The 18,076-nt window shown below is 36.4% G+C and overlaps 2 protein-coding genes across 2 annotated transcripts in view; one reads left to right on the forward strand and one right to left on the reverse strand.

The window, feature by feature from the left end:
* Positions 1–1,258: 1,258 nt before the first annotated feature.
* Positions 1,259–14,739, reverse strand: LOC123761756 (fucose-1-phosphate guanylyltransferase). Its single transcript, XM_045747928.2, has 7 exons — positions 14,375–14,739; positions 10,609–10,739; positions 9,580–9,715; positions 8,377–8,445; positions 6,775–6,918; positions 4,681–4,884; positions 1,259–3,342 (listed from the first exon to the last, which is right to left on the reverse strand). The coding sequence occupies exons 1-7, from the start codon at positions 14,469–14,471 to the stop codon at positions 2,297–2,299; spliced, it is 1,827 nt and encodes a 608-aa protein (XP_045603884.1). The 5' UTR covers positions 14,472–14,739; the 3' UTR covers positions 1,259–2,296.
* A 245-nt stretch (positions 14,740–14,984) lies between these two features.
* Positions 14,985–18,076, forward strand: part of Glg1 (golgi glycoprotein 1) — a 29,407-nt gene continuing 26,315 nt past the window's right edge. Inside the window, exons 1-2 of the mRNA XM_045747927.2 lie at positions 14,985–15,533; positions 17,686–17,724. Coding sequence (XP_045603883.2) covers positions 15,234–15,533; positions 17,686–17,724 — 339 coding nt within the window. The 5' untranslated portion in view covers positions 14,985–15,233. The remainder of the gene's footprint in view (positions 15,534–17,685; positions 17,725–18,076) is intronic.

Consider the following 18,076-nt stretch of genomic DNA (forward strand, 5'->3'; position numbering starts at 1 on the left):
ATAAACAAATCCACTTGGGCCGTGACGAGGGTTCGAACCTACGTCCGAGAGGATCCCAGATGCTGCCTTAATCGACTGAGCTACGACATGATCAAAATAATTATAACCGGGAAATCATCCTGACCTACCACGAACCTTGCAGTCTCTCTGAGAGACAAACCAGGATTTTACACAATTTCCCCATGCACCCGAGCTCTATCAATAGGCTGTTCTACCTCTTTGCCCTTACTTCATTACACACAGAAATCATAATAGCGTGATGCATCAAATGAACAAATCTACAAGGGCCGTGACGAGGGTACGGCCCTTGTGGATTTGTTCATTTGATGCATCACGCTATTGTGATTTCTGTGTGTATTTTCAAATATGTTTCATTAAAACTCCAACTACTGTATGTGTAATCATCCTGAATTCCGCTGAAAAATAATGCTCAAGAGTCACATTTCCGATAGGCATCGATCGTAGTAAAAAAACTGCAGGTCAATTTTGGAAAAATATGACAAGTTCCCTTTTTTTTTTAATTTTCATATTTTCGGTATGAAAAGTCGTAATTTAAAACCCCAAATATGTGCAATCACCCTGAATTCCACTCAAAAATAACGCTCAAGAATCATATTTCCGATAAGCATCGTATTTTGAAAACTGCAGGCAGTCTGTCTAATTAACCAAAGCTTCCTGGCATTACATCAGTAATGAATAAATATGATATATTTACTCTTTATATTGTGGGTGCTGAATGTAGAACATGGAAAAACATATTTCCTATAAAGTTGCAAAGATACCTTAATGGCACTTTATCATCATATACAGACAGAAATTAACATTTTAAATGATACAAAAGTATCATTTCATAACGAAATGAGATAAAAATAAGCTGCTGGTGACGCCAAAGCAAGTCGATGATCCAAGTGACAATGTTGTCCAAGATGACACATGGGAGTTATGCAAGTGTCATAGGCTAATCAGGGTCAGCTTTAGTACCACCTTTTAAGAAATATCTGAAACTGGGGATGTGCTTTCCATAGAATGCCTGCTTACTCCCACCATTTACATGTGCACTTTTGTTGTTTGCCCATGCATTTTCATGGTTTTTAGAAGTTTTTCTGCTCTTCATAATATTAAATTTTCTGAGAGAGGGAAGAAGGGAGAAAGATAGAAAGGATGGGAGAGGAGAGAGGGTAGAGATGCAAGGAGATGGTGGAGAGAGGGGCATAGACTGGACACAACCATACCACATAGAATAAATATATAAAAAAAATTATTTGACTATAGTTTATTACTTGCATATCCTCACCACAACGTATACAAATACAGGCCTCACCACAACATATATTAATACATTGCTAAAATCTCACCACAATCTATATGACTAGTTTGATATCCACTCTGCTTTAGCAGAGTATTAAAAATATGTAGGAATTATCATATTACAGTAGTGAATGCCAACCGAATTATTTACAAATAGCTTCAGAAGGAATGGGTTCCTCATGAATTGTATGGTGCACAAAAATTAAAATGTAATACACTTTACATAATGAAACCTCAAGTGTATTGTATCAAGACACATTTTGTGTAAAATAAGCATACAGTAATGTACTGTACTGTACTTAGAATCAATCAGGCAGTCTCAAAAAGATATTATATGCTATAGGTATAATTCACACATTCTGTAATGGTATATGGTTGATATTTATCCTTAAAAACACCAACAGCAACCATATTAAATTCAAAGATAAAATTTAATATCCTTTTCAGGGTTTCTATCTGAAGACTACTGGGGACAATTTATGACCATCTATCTACACCCATGACAAAGTAATTGTCAAAAGAAAATGCCTTGCCCAGAAGGCTACAGGGCAATATTGTAGGTGATTACCATAAATTGCAAGCCCTTTTGTCAGTGTGCCACTGTTAAAAAAAAAAAATTGTCACTGAAGATTCTCAGTATATAAGGGTTTATTCTTGATTCACACTCGGGAATCTGCGAGGTTTGAATCCCGAGTGGGACAGGAATGGTTGGGCATGTTTCCTTTCACCTAATGCTGCTGTTTACCTAGCAGTGAACAGGTGCACAGGAGTTGAGCAACTGTTGCAGGGTTGCATCCTGGAGAAAGTCAGTAGTTTGACCAGGGGGAAGGGGAAGACCTTGATACAAGCCTAAAGTATATATATATATATATACACAGGCTGCCTGTTCCTGACACGATGAATTATTAAATATATAAATTTACATATAATTTGTATTATTAGGGACGGGAAGCTTTTTATATATAAATAAAATATTACATACAGTATTTTAGTTTTTCATACAAGAGGACAGATGGTCTCGATCCCTCAACAGTGTCTCCAAGTCTTTCATTATTATGACATCACTCATACTGAACAGCTGTGAACTTCTGCATCTAGTAATGTTAGTCTGTAGTGGCTCTCCCTCCTTTTCATTCTTAATTTTATTTATGGTATGGTGTGTTAGCCAGAAACTCTCGGCAGCCGTTGAGCCTCCCAGGAATATTTTAGCAGTCCAGAGGGACACACTGCTTGAGGGACTGGGCATCACCTCTGCAACCTTAAAACCAAGAATACGAGACACATCAGTAAGGCTGCAGCCATAAGTGTGAATGTCTGACAAGTTTTCTGAAACTCTCTTTATATCGGCAGTCAGGTCAAAGGCTACTGTAACATACATTGGCTGTCCTTCCGATATTATTGGTACAGTGTGATAAAGGAGGTTACCAAACAGGTTCACGTTGTCAGAGAGCAAAGTAATGCGAGTACTTTCTTGAAGAGTACAATTGCTCATTATTATGTTATCTTGAATTGTAAAAGACAAGTATATCTGGCTACTTTCAATGACAAATTGTGTTGAGCAGTTTAATAGTGTTATTTTGATGGTTGGATTTGAGAAGTAAGTTTCGATGATCATTCCACTTTTCAAGTACATTGGTTGTACATTCTCAGTGACTTTAAATATGCAGCGACTATCAGAATTGCTTGTATTTTTCATAAGTCCTAACTCTACACAGAAACTTTCCATAACATTAAAATGCATCAAATACTCCTCCATGGTTCCCATATGATAAAATTCAGATTCATTCAGGAGAAGAACTTTTAAACTAAAACCTTGAAGAATCGGTAACAATTCAGATCGAAAATCTTGGAAATCAGATGACTTGGCAGAGACCATTCGTGTACCCATGCAAGGTAGAAAATGTGCATAGGCATCAAGTTCTGACGAGATGGGGTGTTTTTTTTTATACCATTGCAGAAGACTTTGATAAACTTGTCCACTAAGCCAAAACACACTGTCACTCCATACTTGTTCAGTTGAAGCGCAACCATCCTCTGAAATAACATAATGAGGCATGTAAGAAATACAGTACTGTATAGCATTTTAAAGTTCATATATTTTTACCCTTCATGTCCATTTTTTTCCATGTCCCTCTAACTTAATGAGTTTTTTCATTTGTAAAACAGCAGAAACTATTATTAATTTAAATATATAATATTCACTATACTATACATTAAAGAATATTTGTGAGTCACACTATTCGGTTGCACCAATTAGGGAAGCAAGGTCCTGTTATTCCCATAGTCAGGATTATGCAGTCAGGCTGTCAGGTAGGTAGTCAGGTAGGTTGACACTTCCACACCAGCACAACAAATTTGGTTGCAACCATATGTCCTGCTTTAAAATTATCTTTCTACACACACTCAAGCGCATCATTGTGCATCTAGAAGGGACAACATGTGTAACTCAACAATGACATAAGTATATGTACCTATGTTCCATACCATTCATTGCAAAAAACATAATATGGTACATGTCATTTTGAGAAAATCTGTAGAAGCTGTGATGAGGGTTCGAACCTACGCAGTGGGTGTTCCCACGCACTCATTATCAGTTGTAGTCATTATCATAATCATCATAAATCAGTAGTGTGATTACTCTCTGGACATGTCATATTATTATACTGTACGTATAAAATTTACATCATAAATATGTAAAATTAAATATACACAGCATGCTTTAAACATCACTATAAACTCTATGATCTCTCAAAGATTCAAACCTGGGCAGCCAGGGGTCACCCCCACCGGCTATACAGTACTAATACCACTCCATCCTTTAAGATTTTGTCAGCTTTGCAGCTTGCAAGGTATTCAAACTTATTTTGTTGCCATCATTTATTTTAAAGTAGACCACGCCAATTTTCTTGTCCTATCTGCTCAATTTACTCTTTACAAAAAAAAATTATTGTACAATACAGTACTTGGAGAATTTGTTCATGGTGTCCATTTTTTACACCCTTTTTAACCTCACAATAAAAGCACAGCTTTTAATTTGGGGTCACTAAGGCATTGCCCCATATCATCACTGAAGCATTGCCATGCATCATTATTGAAACATTGCCATGTAGCATCCTTGAAGTGCTGCCATACTTCATCGCTGAAGTGTTTCAATGCAGGATAGTTGAAGCATTGTTATGCACCATCATCAATATCTTAGATAGTTCTAAGAATAGGTTGGACAAACAATAGGGCAAACAACTGAGTATAAATAGGACATGCCCTACATAGGTAAATAGGCCTACTGTAGTGTTCCGGATATATTCAGCAAGAGCATGTGTTCTGCCTTTCAGGTCATAGGCTAATCCATTTTACTCATAAAAAGCAACTTACCCCTAACAAAAACTGCTCCTTTTGATCGCATGATGTTTTCTGAAGGCTTTTGTAACACCTCCATGCATTCTTGAATGCTGTTTGGAGATCTTAATGATTGTGAAATGTCCTTTCCTATCACATATACACCGTGACCTTTTCCAACAGAAATGCTTGAGGGGTGACCCAAGGCTACCACATCTGCTGATGCCAAAGATGTCTTGTCTGTTAATAAAAGAAGACTTGTATTAATTTATATGTATTTTATTAATACATATAAAGAATAAAAAAAAATTACAAACAAGTTTTATATAAAATACCTATATTAAAAAGACAAATTTATCATCAAATATAATTTGTCAGTCTTTAATTAAAACACATAGAAATGTCAATTTAATTTCAAGAAGATAATTTGTGCCTTGATAAGTGAGTTTTGCCGTCATCCTTCAGATTCATGCCACAACACTCGGGAAGCTGCATTATGTTGTATGTGGTATGGACAATCCTCAGTATATATAACCGACACTTATGATTATGGAATGGAATGTTGCATTCTAAGTCACGAGGAGGAAGTACTGTAGTTCCTTTGGGTTTTGCAATGGGTACTTATCCTGTGGCAAGAATAAATCTGCTGTGGGTGCACTGGTAAGGAGATAATCTCTTGAGGTAGTGACTTTTAGGGTTATCGAAGAATGTGGGCAGAAGGTTACCATGTCAGATCTTATAACTTAGATTGGAATAGTTATCCTTTGCAAGTTAACCATATTTCTGCTGCAGTTGTATAATGCCAATATCTCAAGAAGCACATCAATAAACTGGAAAATGTGCAAAGGCATGCTACAAAATGGCTTGCAAAAGTGAAAAACAAGAGTTACAAAGAGAGGCTAGTGGCATTAAATATGCCAAAGCTAGATGATAGAAGAAAAAGAGGCCATATGATCACCACTTGCAAAATACTGTAATATCGGGAATTCGACCAAATTGATAAAGAGTATGTAAGTAATTATCAAAAGAAGGCACCAAACAGGGAAATTGACAAAGAGGAATTCCTGAAACCAACAACTTCAAGAACAAGAGGTCACAGATTCAAGCTAAGGAAACAAAGGTGCCAAAAAATATTAGAAAGTTTTCATTTGCAAACAGAGTGGTAGATGGTTGGAACAAGTCAAGTGACAAAAGTTGTAGAGGCCAAAACCATCAGTAGTTTCAAAGCGTTATATGACTAAGAGTGCTGGGAAGATGTGACATCATGAGCATAACTCATCCTGAAACTACACTTAGGTAATTACTGTATATACACATACATACATACATATATAGAGTAATACTGATATATATACCCCCAGTAGTACTGTAATCATATCATATACAATAATTTGGAGCCGAAAGGTTTAAGACTTCCTTTATCTATTTCTGTCACTACACAACTTCATAGGCTGGAGCTCCCTAACATTCCTTTCAGCTTGGGCATTTAATGCAGCCTTTGTTATATACAGTATTTTATATATATTTTATATATATTATAGTGTATATATATATATATATATATATATATATTACAGTATATATAAATAACTGAAAACTCACACCTCAGAAGTGACTCGAACCCATACTGTCAGAAGCAATGCATCTGATGTACAGGATCCCTTAACCACTCGACCAACACGACCGGACAAAAGAGGATGGTAGCCGAGGCTAATTCCCATCTCCCTGCCGGCACTCTGTTGGTAATCTTGGGCATGGTATTTTATCAAATCACCTCATTCTTTGGGGCACGCGTGAGGAACACAAATGCGAACAAAGTGGTTAAGGTTATCCTGTACATCAGATGCATTGCTTCTGGCAGTATGGGTTCGAGTCACTTCTGGGGTGTGAGTTTTCAGTTGCATATATGCCTGGAGACCGTTCAGGCTTGTTCACATATATATATAATCTCCTGTATATAATATTTATTTATTTATTTATTTATTTGTGCTGTATGTTTTAAGTGTAGGCCAGCATGCGCTTAAAACATTTTTGGGGGGCTCTTGTGTGCCACAAACCCTTTGGTAGTACAGTATCTAATCCTCCTCAACACTGAATTACTCTACAATGGATATAAGAGCACTTACTGACCTAAACTTTCTTCACTGAGGTAGTACGTCTCAATATCATCAGCACATGTAACAAACACACCAGGTCCGAGCAGCTCACAAAAGGGAAGATACATGGCTAACTTGAGGTCCAACATCTGTGGCACAGCTGAGTCCACACTTAGTTCTGGAATAAATGAGAAGAATTACTAAAGAGCAGATGCAAGTGCTTAAATTTTAGGGGTTTGAAGAATAAAATGACATGGTTGTTCTGGTAATTTTAGTTATCATTTATTTACTACTGTACATGACTATGTTAATGTACAGCATTCTCTTGGTAAAGTTTGTCTTAGGATATACAGTACTGTATACTTATTACAAGCAGACTTTAGTAGAGAGAAGCACATTCTAGATCATTTTTAATCAACTGTGAATTATGGAGGATGTGTAGGTCATACTCAGCATGTTGTCTGAGAAGAAGGGGAGAGACACCTATTGGTGTGGATTTGCAGGCTTGTTTTGTAATGTTACAACACTTATTTGCAACTTTGTAACAAACATTATCTTAGATAATACAGTGTAACTTGTACGATTTTGGGTGACAACATTCAAAGAGGTTGTTTTGTGTTGTGGTTACAGGAGTTTGACTTTGGAAATGTAATGACGTGTCGTGATAGCCAAGACGAGGAGCCTTGTGCGAGTACTGGAACCAAGAGCTCAAGCGAGGCATGGGGTAGAGTGTTTGAAGGAGGGAGAGAGCGTAAAGCTCAAATGAGTATTACATCATATGTTGGTGAATGTTAATGGCACTGGAAAAGATCTGCAGTATATCCAGACTTTGTCATTGAACCAGTATTGAAGTCAGGCTGCAGATTCTACATTCCTGATTGGCTTACATCCACACTTCACCTGACCTTGTGTTGGACACAGATTGCTGATGGCAAGTTGATCATTATTTTGCCTAATAGGAAACGTGATGGATACTTTAGAGTTCCAAAGCGATTCAAGTAACCGTTGGGGAAAATGTATTAATTGTAATTAGTGCAAATAGGATTATTGACGATCATTTAAGTGTTAGTTTTGATGAGCTAGTTACAAAATTCAATGTACATCGTCACATCAACACTGGGTTCAAGACCAACTACAAGTATAGTCTAAATTAAGCAACTGACGTATGTGGAGAGCTAGTGTTGTAACTAATAAGTTTATCATGCACACCACCCCTTAATCAGTGAGCAGCAGTGGAAAAGTTAGTCCCACAGTTACTACCTAAAATCAGCAAGTTGGGGATATTTTGCTAAAATTACTAGACTAATATGTTATTAAAAACTAGGCAGTGGCTCAGGTAATTGAGCAGCACTTCCTATTTTTCTGATGTAGTAATGCTTTCCTTGATGGGTGGAAAATATGTTTATAAGGTGCTAAAAGAATAAAGGTGCCGATTGTGGATTTGTTTGAGCATGCCACTTAATCACCAGCATTTTTAATATAATTCATTGTACCTTTGGTATATAAATAAATGAATGAAATTATACCCATCTTTCTCCATTTTAGTTTCTATCTGCACATGAAGCATATTTCTTTACTAAATTTACAGTTTCGTAACACCATTGATGTAACTTTATTTACAGCACAGAAACCTTACCTTTGACAGGAATAGGTGCAAATATCTTCCCCAGGACACTATAACTGGGCAACCGTTGGCTGCTGCCACCTAAAAAAAAAAAAAAAAGAAAAATCAAAGAGTTATCCTAAATGAAAGAGAATCTGACTGGAAAAATGATCAAATAGTACTATATACAAGGTTTCATTTTAGGGCCAGGCCCCTCTTTGTAATGTATATCAATGACAGATGACAATATCACAGAGCACATAACCAAATTTGCAAGGGGGGTACAAAGATCTATGGGAAAGTGTAAAGTGAATACTGTACCAATATTGAAGCCTTGCAAACCAATCTACCTGAACTCGACAAATGATCAGAAAACTGGCAAATGCTCCTTAAAATTAGAAAATGCAAGACCTTACATGGACAGCATAACAATACAAAATATCATACCAATGATACGACCCTCCAGCACATTTAAATAAAACTGAGTAATAATACACCAGACATTGAAAACTGTTCAGAAAATTGGAGTTGCAGTAGAAAAAACCAACTAAACCCTAAAAAAAAATCAAACAAACCTTGAGATGAAGAAAGAGAAAGTGGGTATTCAGCAGTACAAATCCCTGGTCAGCTCCCCATCTGTACTTTTGTATCTAGACATGGAGACCTCATCTTCAAAAGGACATAATGTAACTGCAGTGAAAAAGGATCAGCACAGAATGATCCACCAAGGAATTTAACACAGGATCCCCAATTGTGAGTCGAGAATAAAGCCAACTGTAATATGAGTGTAATGAGTAGGAAAAGGATGGTAGGAGAGGTAACTAGTATAGTTACTGTAATTAGGTTGGAATACTTTATTAGTATGGGAACTAGTTTCACATCACTATGTAAAAGCATTCTCCAGATAACTCACATTATTATTTTTTGTAAAATTTAACAAAACTTTAACAAAAATGACATATTAAATATTTGAAGTTCTTATTATTATGTTCATTCACTGCAACGTGCTCACTGTAAAGAACCAGCAGTTTTATTTTAATATTTTTTTTAATGTGCATTTGGCACAACACCTGCCAGGATAATAGCTGCGCCCCAGAGTACATCACAGTATCTACATAAATAAATTGTTTAGTCCCACTTTCTGAGAAAACAAATAAAGCCACATGTTAAATATTGGGAACATTTTTATTTGTAAATCATTAGAAAATCCAAAAACTTTACATTTCAAAATCATACCAGAATGGATTATGAGTATTTTCTTTTGATAAAGTCCATCTCCAAATTCTTCAAGAAGTTTAGCCAGTACGTGGAGTGTAGAGCCGCCAACTCCAAGCTTCTGGTTGGGTGGATCAGCCACCACATAAATGGGAACCTGGAAGCAGAAAGGGTAAAAATATAAGCAATACGTTTATATAGTTATATTGGATATGCATTTAAACATTTTTTTCTTTTTCTTGAATCATGTACAGTAATTACTTAAGTATAGTTTGTAATTAAAAAAAATAATTTCTTAATGAAAAGAAAAGGACAAACTCGTTGAGTCTCTATTCTGTATCAAATATCATGGTTCAGGTTACACAAAACCAGGTTGTGTGTGTTCCCACCTTATTATTGATGACCAAACCACACATCAGAAAATGAAAAAACGGTGACTTCCAGCCCGTCCGGGACCATAATCAAGTCATGGTCATCATATCTTCAGACATGTTATTGTGACTCATTGTCTCATACCCTATCATTTTTTCTTTCATATTTGTTACATTTATATTAATTTAAGAAAAAGAAATTATCTTTCTATATATATACCTGGGAGTGGTACTAGCAGCACAGGATGAAATAGAGTGCCAGGACAACTGTTTATTGACACGGTAAAGAATATATGCAAATGATCATTGTATAGTGAGAGGTGGTTAAGTCACTATGGGGTACCATGATATTCAGCATGTAGTAGTTTGTAGTGAGAATTATATGACAAAACTGTAGTTTTTCAGTTTAACTCCTCTGCATAAGTCTCAAATTCCACAAAGCCCACCAAAATAACAAATTATGATATCCCTAACATAACACCTAATCACTTTAAGATCATTTGTAGAACAACATCTTGATCTTTTTTGAGTATCTTTTTAACAATTTTGATTGTGCTGCTTTTTCTAACTTTAATATTTTGAGAGAACGGGAGGGTTTAACCTTTTATCCAACCACTGATGGTCCCAAGACTGTTAAACCCTGGGTTGGTGCCTGCAAATCTCCATATGAAAAGTATACCTTAGGTAACTGGCCATGCTGTTTCTTCAAATCAATTTGCCTTTCAAAACTTCTTTTCTGTGCTGCATCATAAGTTGTCAAAACTACAACATCCCAGAAAGGAGGCTTTTCTACTTCAGTGCAGCAATTTTCTGTAAGAATAAGTATGCTTTATTAAATTATCTGGGCAGATTTAAAATTAATAAAAAATAAATCAAAATTGCAAAATCACATTTTTGTAAATAGAGTATGATGAAGGGAAGACCAGATTATCTTTACCTAATTTGGTGGCGTCAGTATACTCTCTACCCAGTATGACATGCACAGCTTATCCTCTTGGTCAGCCTAAGTACAGTAAATCAAGATATATGTTTATCAAATCAATGACAAAGATTATCAGTGATCTTTTTGACCAAAGAAATAATGCAGTAATCCTTTGCAAACTCCCTTCTTATTTTCGGTTTCTTAAATCTTCCTTAAAAATCAAGATTATAGATGCATAACATTCCAATATCCAAAAGAAAGTGAAGCAATTTAGATCGTGTAATTATGCTTCACTAAAAATTAAATGTTATTTCATAAACTTAAGAAATTGTAATCTATTTTGCAGAATCACAAACATGACCCAAAGGACTCAAGCCATTAGCATACATATTGCTCATGAAGAAGTCCAATCTAACAGACTTGTAATGTTGTTTCTGCTACAATCAATGTTATGGAAACATTGGGCAGTTTTGGGCACTAGGCTTGGACAATAGGTCACTTGGGGTCTCTGCCAGTCTAACCATTCCAGATACATACAGCTCGACACCTGTTGCCTCCTTCAGGGTCCCTTTGATAGCTTCTCACTTCAAACAGGTTGTATTGGCAGTGACTGGAACCCTGGTCCTAGCTTCCAATACACAAGCATAGGTGTCAAAGCCTGGAGTGATTAGTTGATGATTGTATGTTGTGGTTCATCCCCCTTTTTGGTGGAATTTTCTTGGTTAGGATGATCTTGTATCCCCTGCTCCTTGTGCCTCTGTGGGGGGGGGGGGGGGTATGTGCAGGTTTTAACCTCTGATCCCCAGTAGGCCTACAGTGACTCGCAAGGGCCTTGCATGTCTTGAATTAAGTGGAGCTGTCCAGGTAACTAGCTCAAGGAGCCCTCCCAGAAAAAAATATGTATTAAAGTTTTGCAGTTTTCCTATCCATTTACAGTACTATAATACAATTGCCACCATCTGTAGTAGAGATATTAGAGACAAGCAAGCCCATGGGGAAATTTACCAGCAGTTACTTGGCTAAAGAAAAGTAATTTTTAGATTGAAGATGAACAGTAGACATGTAGGCATTGAGGCAGTATGCATTGCAGAATGGGAGAAGGAAGAACAATAAGGAATGGTATAGCTTTGGACAATATGCTGCTGTAGTACAATTTATGTACTACATTGTTTCAGTAGCCTGCAGAAATTGACACCGTAGCATAAAACTGAGGGCCAATATACTGTTTTTGGTTATGGTACTAGCATTCTTTTTTTTCTATAGTAGAATTACAGTGGAAGTATTTATATTCTCTAAAGACATGAAGCCACTACTACTCACTAGGACTTATGATACCTTCCTGGATGGGCAAAATCCTATTCACATCATTGAAGAGTGAGGCAAGGTTGATAAGAGTCCTGGCCAATGATGAGACTGCCTTGGCTGGGGCTCAGTCCTACGACCCTATAATCCAAAATCATTTGTTAAACCCCTCAACATGGCTGTGTTCCTAAAGAAATAAATGATAAATACCATAGTATAGTGCAGTAGATCTACATTTTAATTAAATATTCAGTGATTATCAAATCTGTTTGAGATTTGAAAGTTTAATATAAATATTATAAAAAAAAATTAATTGAGCACTGTGTGTAAAGTGATATACAGTGTGTGAGTGAGTGATAAAAGCACTGGTCCAGCTAAATTTATGAAGATTAACCCAATTGCTTGAGACCCATACCCTGCCTACAGGAACCAGGTCAAGAATATGGTTCTCTCTCTATGTGAGGGGAGTTGGGGAATCAGATCCTCCAAAAAAAAATCTGTAGCTCTGTGGTCTATACTGTCAGCTCACAACTGAGGGAATCCCAGGCAGGACAGAGAAAGTCAAGTACATTTCCTTTCACCTACTGTCTATATTCACCTCTCAGTAAATAGGTACCCATGAGTTAGCAACTGTTAGAGGATGCATCCTGGTAAAGTTCAGTAACTGGCCAAAGGAAACCTTGATAAGCCTAGGTACAGGCTTCCTGTTCCTGACAATGGGAAACCAAATCCAAGCAAAAATACCAGAAAGTTTAAGACAACATAAGCCATGGCTTAAAAAAAAATAAGTAATCTCTGGTAACAAGGCAATCATTACTGTGGTGTATACACCCTAACCATAATTTGCCTGACTGCCACTGACTTATGTTCCAAGACAGCCTGTCCACTTACTTACAAACTACCCAAACTGAATCCCTCCACCTACAGGAAAGAGGAAATCAGAGCAGGGAAGGCAGACTGATCTGAGGCCCCATCAGTGTAAACAGTTGAATACACAATTATAAAAGGCTTATCTGCACTCTGTAATCTTTTGTATAGACTGGGGTAACAGCACATTGTTGTGTATACCTAAGTATAAAGAAAAAAGTTACTTGTATGGAAATGTTTGAATTTATATATGTTTAGAGGTGCCTGTGTGTCCTTGTATATACAGTACTGTATAGCTGAAAAAATCCTCAGGATGAATGGTGGGACCTTCTATAGGTCACTAGTTTACCGTCTCTTCGAGACCAGTAACGATGGCGTCTTAAAAGTCAGATATAATATACTGTAACTTAAAAATAAATACAGTACCTTGGCTTGACATAGGAAATTCTATACAGTAGTAGTACTGTATAATAATAATAATTGTTTTTTACATTTTGTATTTATATTTACAAGCATTCTTACATTCTTGTACAGCCGCTAGCATTCGTAGAGTTTCGGGCAAGTCCTTAATTCTAATATTCCCTGGAATATGACCCGCCAAATTGTTTAACAACCAGGTACCCATATTACTGTTGGGTAAACAGAGGGTACAGTTACGGATTGGCGCCCTGTCGATCCTCCCTGGTCAGGATACGAACCCAGGCCAAAGCGCTCGTGAAATGCCTGGCGAGTGTCTTACCACTACACCACGTGGAATAATCATAATAATAATAATAAATAATTTTAGTTACAAGAATAAAGAATCTGATTAGAGTGAATACTTAGTATAGTAGTTACAGTACTGTACTGGCCCTTAATTATGCACAGTATTTTGGGCATACCTCAATATTAATGTCTTAAAAATCTTTTAGATATTTGGCAACAAATATTCAGAACAGTTTTCTAGTGATAGAGCATTTTGGGTATGTTTAAATCTTACATAAATGCTTATAAATGTTATTATAACAAGAATACTTGATTATTATAAATTATTTAGTTGTATTAATGAATTAGATAATATATTAATCCTCATACAATGCTTAATTGGACAAGGATTAATACATTGATGGACTGTATTAGTGCCAAGTACACTTAGTTAGGCTTGAAATCCCCCTAGACGAGGGGAAGGTTGTTTAAATGGTCACAACCAGTTACTAATTATTTACGACATCCCTGTTTGTAATATTTGTAATGACAAGTAATTATTTTTATACTATTTGTATGCAATATTAATCATATACATATATATTTTAGCGTCTTTTATTAGTTCCTCTGCCAAAATTAATATCAAGCACGAATCAATAGGGCATTTTACCTGTTTCACTTCCAACTCTCTGCAGTCTTAAGAGATTGTAACGTTTGAAAATAGCTAGCATAGAGTCCCTTATTCTGTGGCTTGGCAGGTTTTCCATGGTGGTAACAGGAAGGGCTGTTATCCACAGGAAGGACGGCAAGAACACAACACTTGAACATTGTTATCAAACATGATAACTTTGACACGTCGTCAGGGAATTGAAAACTCGATAATTTTTTCCCTACCATGAACATATATTCATGGGATCTCTAGTCGTACTGTTAAAGCTTAACACAACAGTTAATTTCAAGTTGTGTATTATACTGTACTGTAGACTTTGGTTGATGGAGTCAACTTTGATCCATACAGTTCTTGTAATACTCGATTGCAAAATATACTGCTGAATAGTTGCCTACGTGGGCGTATCTTAGTTCATGCTGGGGAAAAATATCTTGGTTTACGCAATAATATTTTACGCATTTCCAATTTATTATGTAGTTTTAATGTAAATTTAAAAGAATAATATAATCAAATTTATTTTCTTCAAAAATTTTAAATGTTCAGTTTAAATCTACGAATTAACTATTTTTTACATAGTGTTGTGTTAATAATTCGATTGATATTTAAGGCCATTCATTTGACGCTGTTATCTGTATGGAGCATTTTATTGAAGTAGATGTCATAGTTTACAAGGCATAAACATTGCAATGAAGCGGTAGTTTGCATCAATATTCACCACTAATTGTTATCAGGGGGTAGTGAGGGGAGCGGCGTGGCAGGACCCCAACCGACCAACAACACGGGCTGGTGCTCCTTGGACATGGTCTGATCGTTGATATTTTTTCCCTCTCACACGGCGAATAGTGCGGGTCATCGAGCCATGAAGTGGGTAGTGAGTGTGTGTGTGTGGCTGGTGCTGCTATGGGAGGGTGTTAGCAGTGTTCCGAGGGAAGGGCCGCCAGGTGACAATAGTTATTTGAGGGGTGGCAATATTCCACCCCCAGGATCCTATAGGCACAGTGGGCCCGTGGGGGTGGCAGGCGACAGCGGGAGAACCATTGCCAAAAGCACAATTGTCAAGCTCATAGAAGAAGAGGACTGTAAGGAGGATATTCATCGTGTATGCAAAGAAGACGTTCGTAATAACTTTGCTGTCTTGGAATGTTTACAAAATGAACGGGTAGGTTACCATGTTGATTTGAAATAAGGGAATTCTCTGATTAGTGCAACAATGGCCTTACATCTGGTTTGTAACTTCTTTCAGATCAGTATTTGATGACCAATGGTCCAAGTCATTGAGCACCGCTCCTTCGTTTTGTCTACTTGTCCCAGTTTCTAACCTGTCGCCATGTCCCTCCCAAATTCTCCATGCATACTTACGCTCTATGCTCTATGCATGCAAGCTAGAGATTCTGGTGTTTTGTCTATATTTTAATTAGTACCTGTACATTAAATATGGAAAACAAGTTTACAAACTGTATGTGATGGTCACTGATCATATTTAAAGAAAGCAAATTCTATGGTTTATTTTAATTTTGTTTGCTGCAGTTTTCGTTCACATAAATATGGGTCCTCCCTATAAAAAGGTTTCGAGGCTGGGCATGGGTATATTATATAAATATAATATATATTATATATTATATTATATAATATATAATATATATTATATTTTTCTTGTCAGCCCAACAACTACTGATGGTAGATAAGAATATGGTACTCGATGCTTAGCCATCTTATATTAGGGCATAATATATAAATATTAAGGTATGAAAAAAACTCTTAAATTGGCTCCACTTATTTTTATTTATTTTTTTAAGTTTTGTAAATGAATAAAACATCAATACAAAGAAACAGGCATAGCAATGTATTTTTCTTGTCTAAAAAATGCATTGCACAAATGCCTCCTGAAAGCACCTCTGGTTGCAATGAATCCCTTCACTTTTAACGAATTGGGGTTGGTCCAATATAGTTTGTACATTACTTACAACAAATGTTGTACAGTTCAGTGTTTGTAATGACTCATGACTGCTGTTACAGAGCTATATAAGGAGGAAAGGAACATTACAGTAAGGGATCAAATAATCAAGAGAACAGGATTTTTTTAACAGAAAGCAACAGTGGTATGAGAGAAACTTGACAAGATTTAAAGAGAAACAGAAAAAAAAACAAATGTTGAGAATGTGTCATAAGTGGGTACAGACAAGGTAAAAAAAAACACTGAGAGACATATGAGAAAGTGGCATTTTAAAGCCTAAATAAGGGTTCTTTTCAAGACAATCTATTTAGCCAATGTGAGGCCAGTAAGCTATTGGTAATGCAGCAGTGGCATATAATCTGGTATAAATTTTACTAACACTAGTGCTGTACAGTATGTGGGTGCATCCCCTATTCATTACCAACTCCACCATTTACCTCCTACACCACCACCCACTTTTTCCTCCTCCAGCCTGTGCACATTGCCCCACCCTCTACTCATTTCCCCACCCTCTACTCATTTCCCCACCCCTCTACTCATTTACACTCCTTGAATTATTTATACTTTCTCAATTCATAATAAATCACAAATTGCACAGACCTCCACTGTACTCATTTCATTGTCATACTCATTTCTTGAAATATGCAAATCTGGGAGTCTTGTTTCTCCCAGACATTTGCTGACCGTAAGAAATACCAGCCCAACAACTACTGATGGTAGATAAGAATATGGTACTCAATGCTTAGCCAGAGAACCCTCTAGGTTATCATAACTTAATAGTTTACAAGTATCCTGCATCAGTGCTTTATATCAATCTGAAGCTTAGCTGCCTATAGTTACATGGTACAATTCGAGTATGCTATACATTACCTTACCTTGTACTGTGCATTCAGAATTTGCACAACCCCCCTCCCACTCCGTGCTTCTCATAGAAAACTAAAAATTATATTACATTGTAGATAGGTATATAAAAATAACAAATATATGCACAAAAATGCATTGCATACTGTGGTTTACCTGTAATGGAGTTGTGAAGTAGGCTGGTGGGCAGAATGGCTAGATACAGTATATTTGTTGCCAGAGAAGTTGTTAGGTAAAGGGAGTCTCATATTTAAACATGAAATATACTGATTAGTTAACATTTTTACCTTCAATTAATATGATTGAGCTTTCTCTTTTACATTCTTCAGTACTGTACAAGTGTGGCCACAGCCACACTTATTAATATGTTGTATTAATATGGATTTGTTTATATTTTTATGAATGCTGGCAAAATGTGGAAATTATGATTATTACTGATAACTATGAATATTAAATTGTCATGAGTACAAGTTTACTGTCTGCTTATTTGTTTCAGAGAGATATCCATGAAGTCATCAGTGATAAATGCAATCATGTAAGTTGTAACCTAATTATTGTTATTGCATATACTGTAACAATACTATGTTAAGCACTGCTCTGTATATCCTACACTGGCTGTAACCAACTGTGCTATATGTAAGAGAACATGTCTCAAACCCTGATTATGTAGGACAGACATAGATGTATGTATCGTATGTATGTTGGATAGTATTGTCAAAGCACTACAGTCACCTTCTGTGGTAGAGTGCTTAATAACTTGTGACACTATATAATGTCTTACAAATCTGCAACCCTGACCATTGAGAACAGAAGAAAATGTACATATCCTGGCTAGCCTTGTAAATGTATGGACATACGTGGTTGAAAATAAACTAAAAAAAATGTAC

Source organism: Procambarus clarkii, chromosome 24, assembly GCF_040958095.1.
Source record: "Procambarus clarkii isolate CNS0578487 chromosome 24, FALCON_Pclarkii_2.0, whole genome shotgun sequence".
NCBI lineage: Eukaryota > Metazoa > Arthropoda > Malacostraca > Decapoda > Cambaridae > Procambarus > Procambarus clarkii.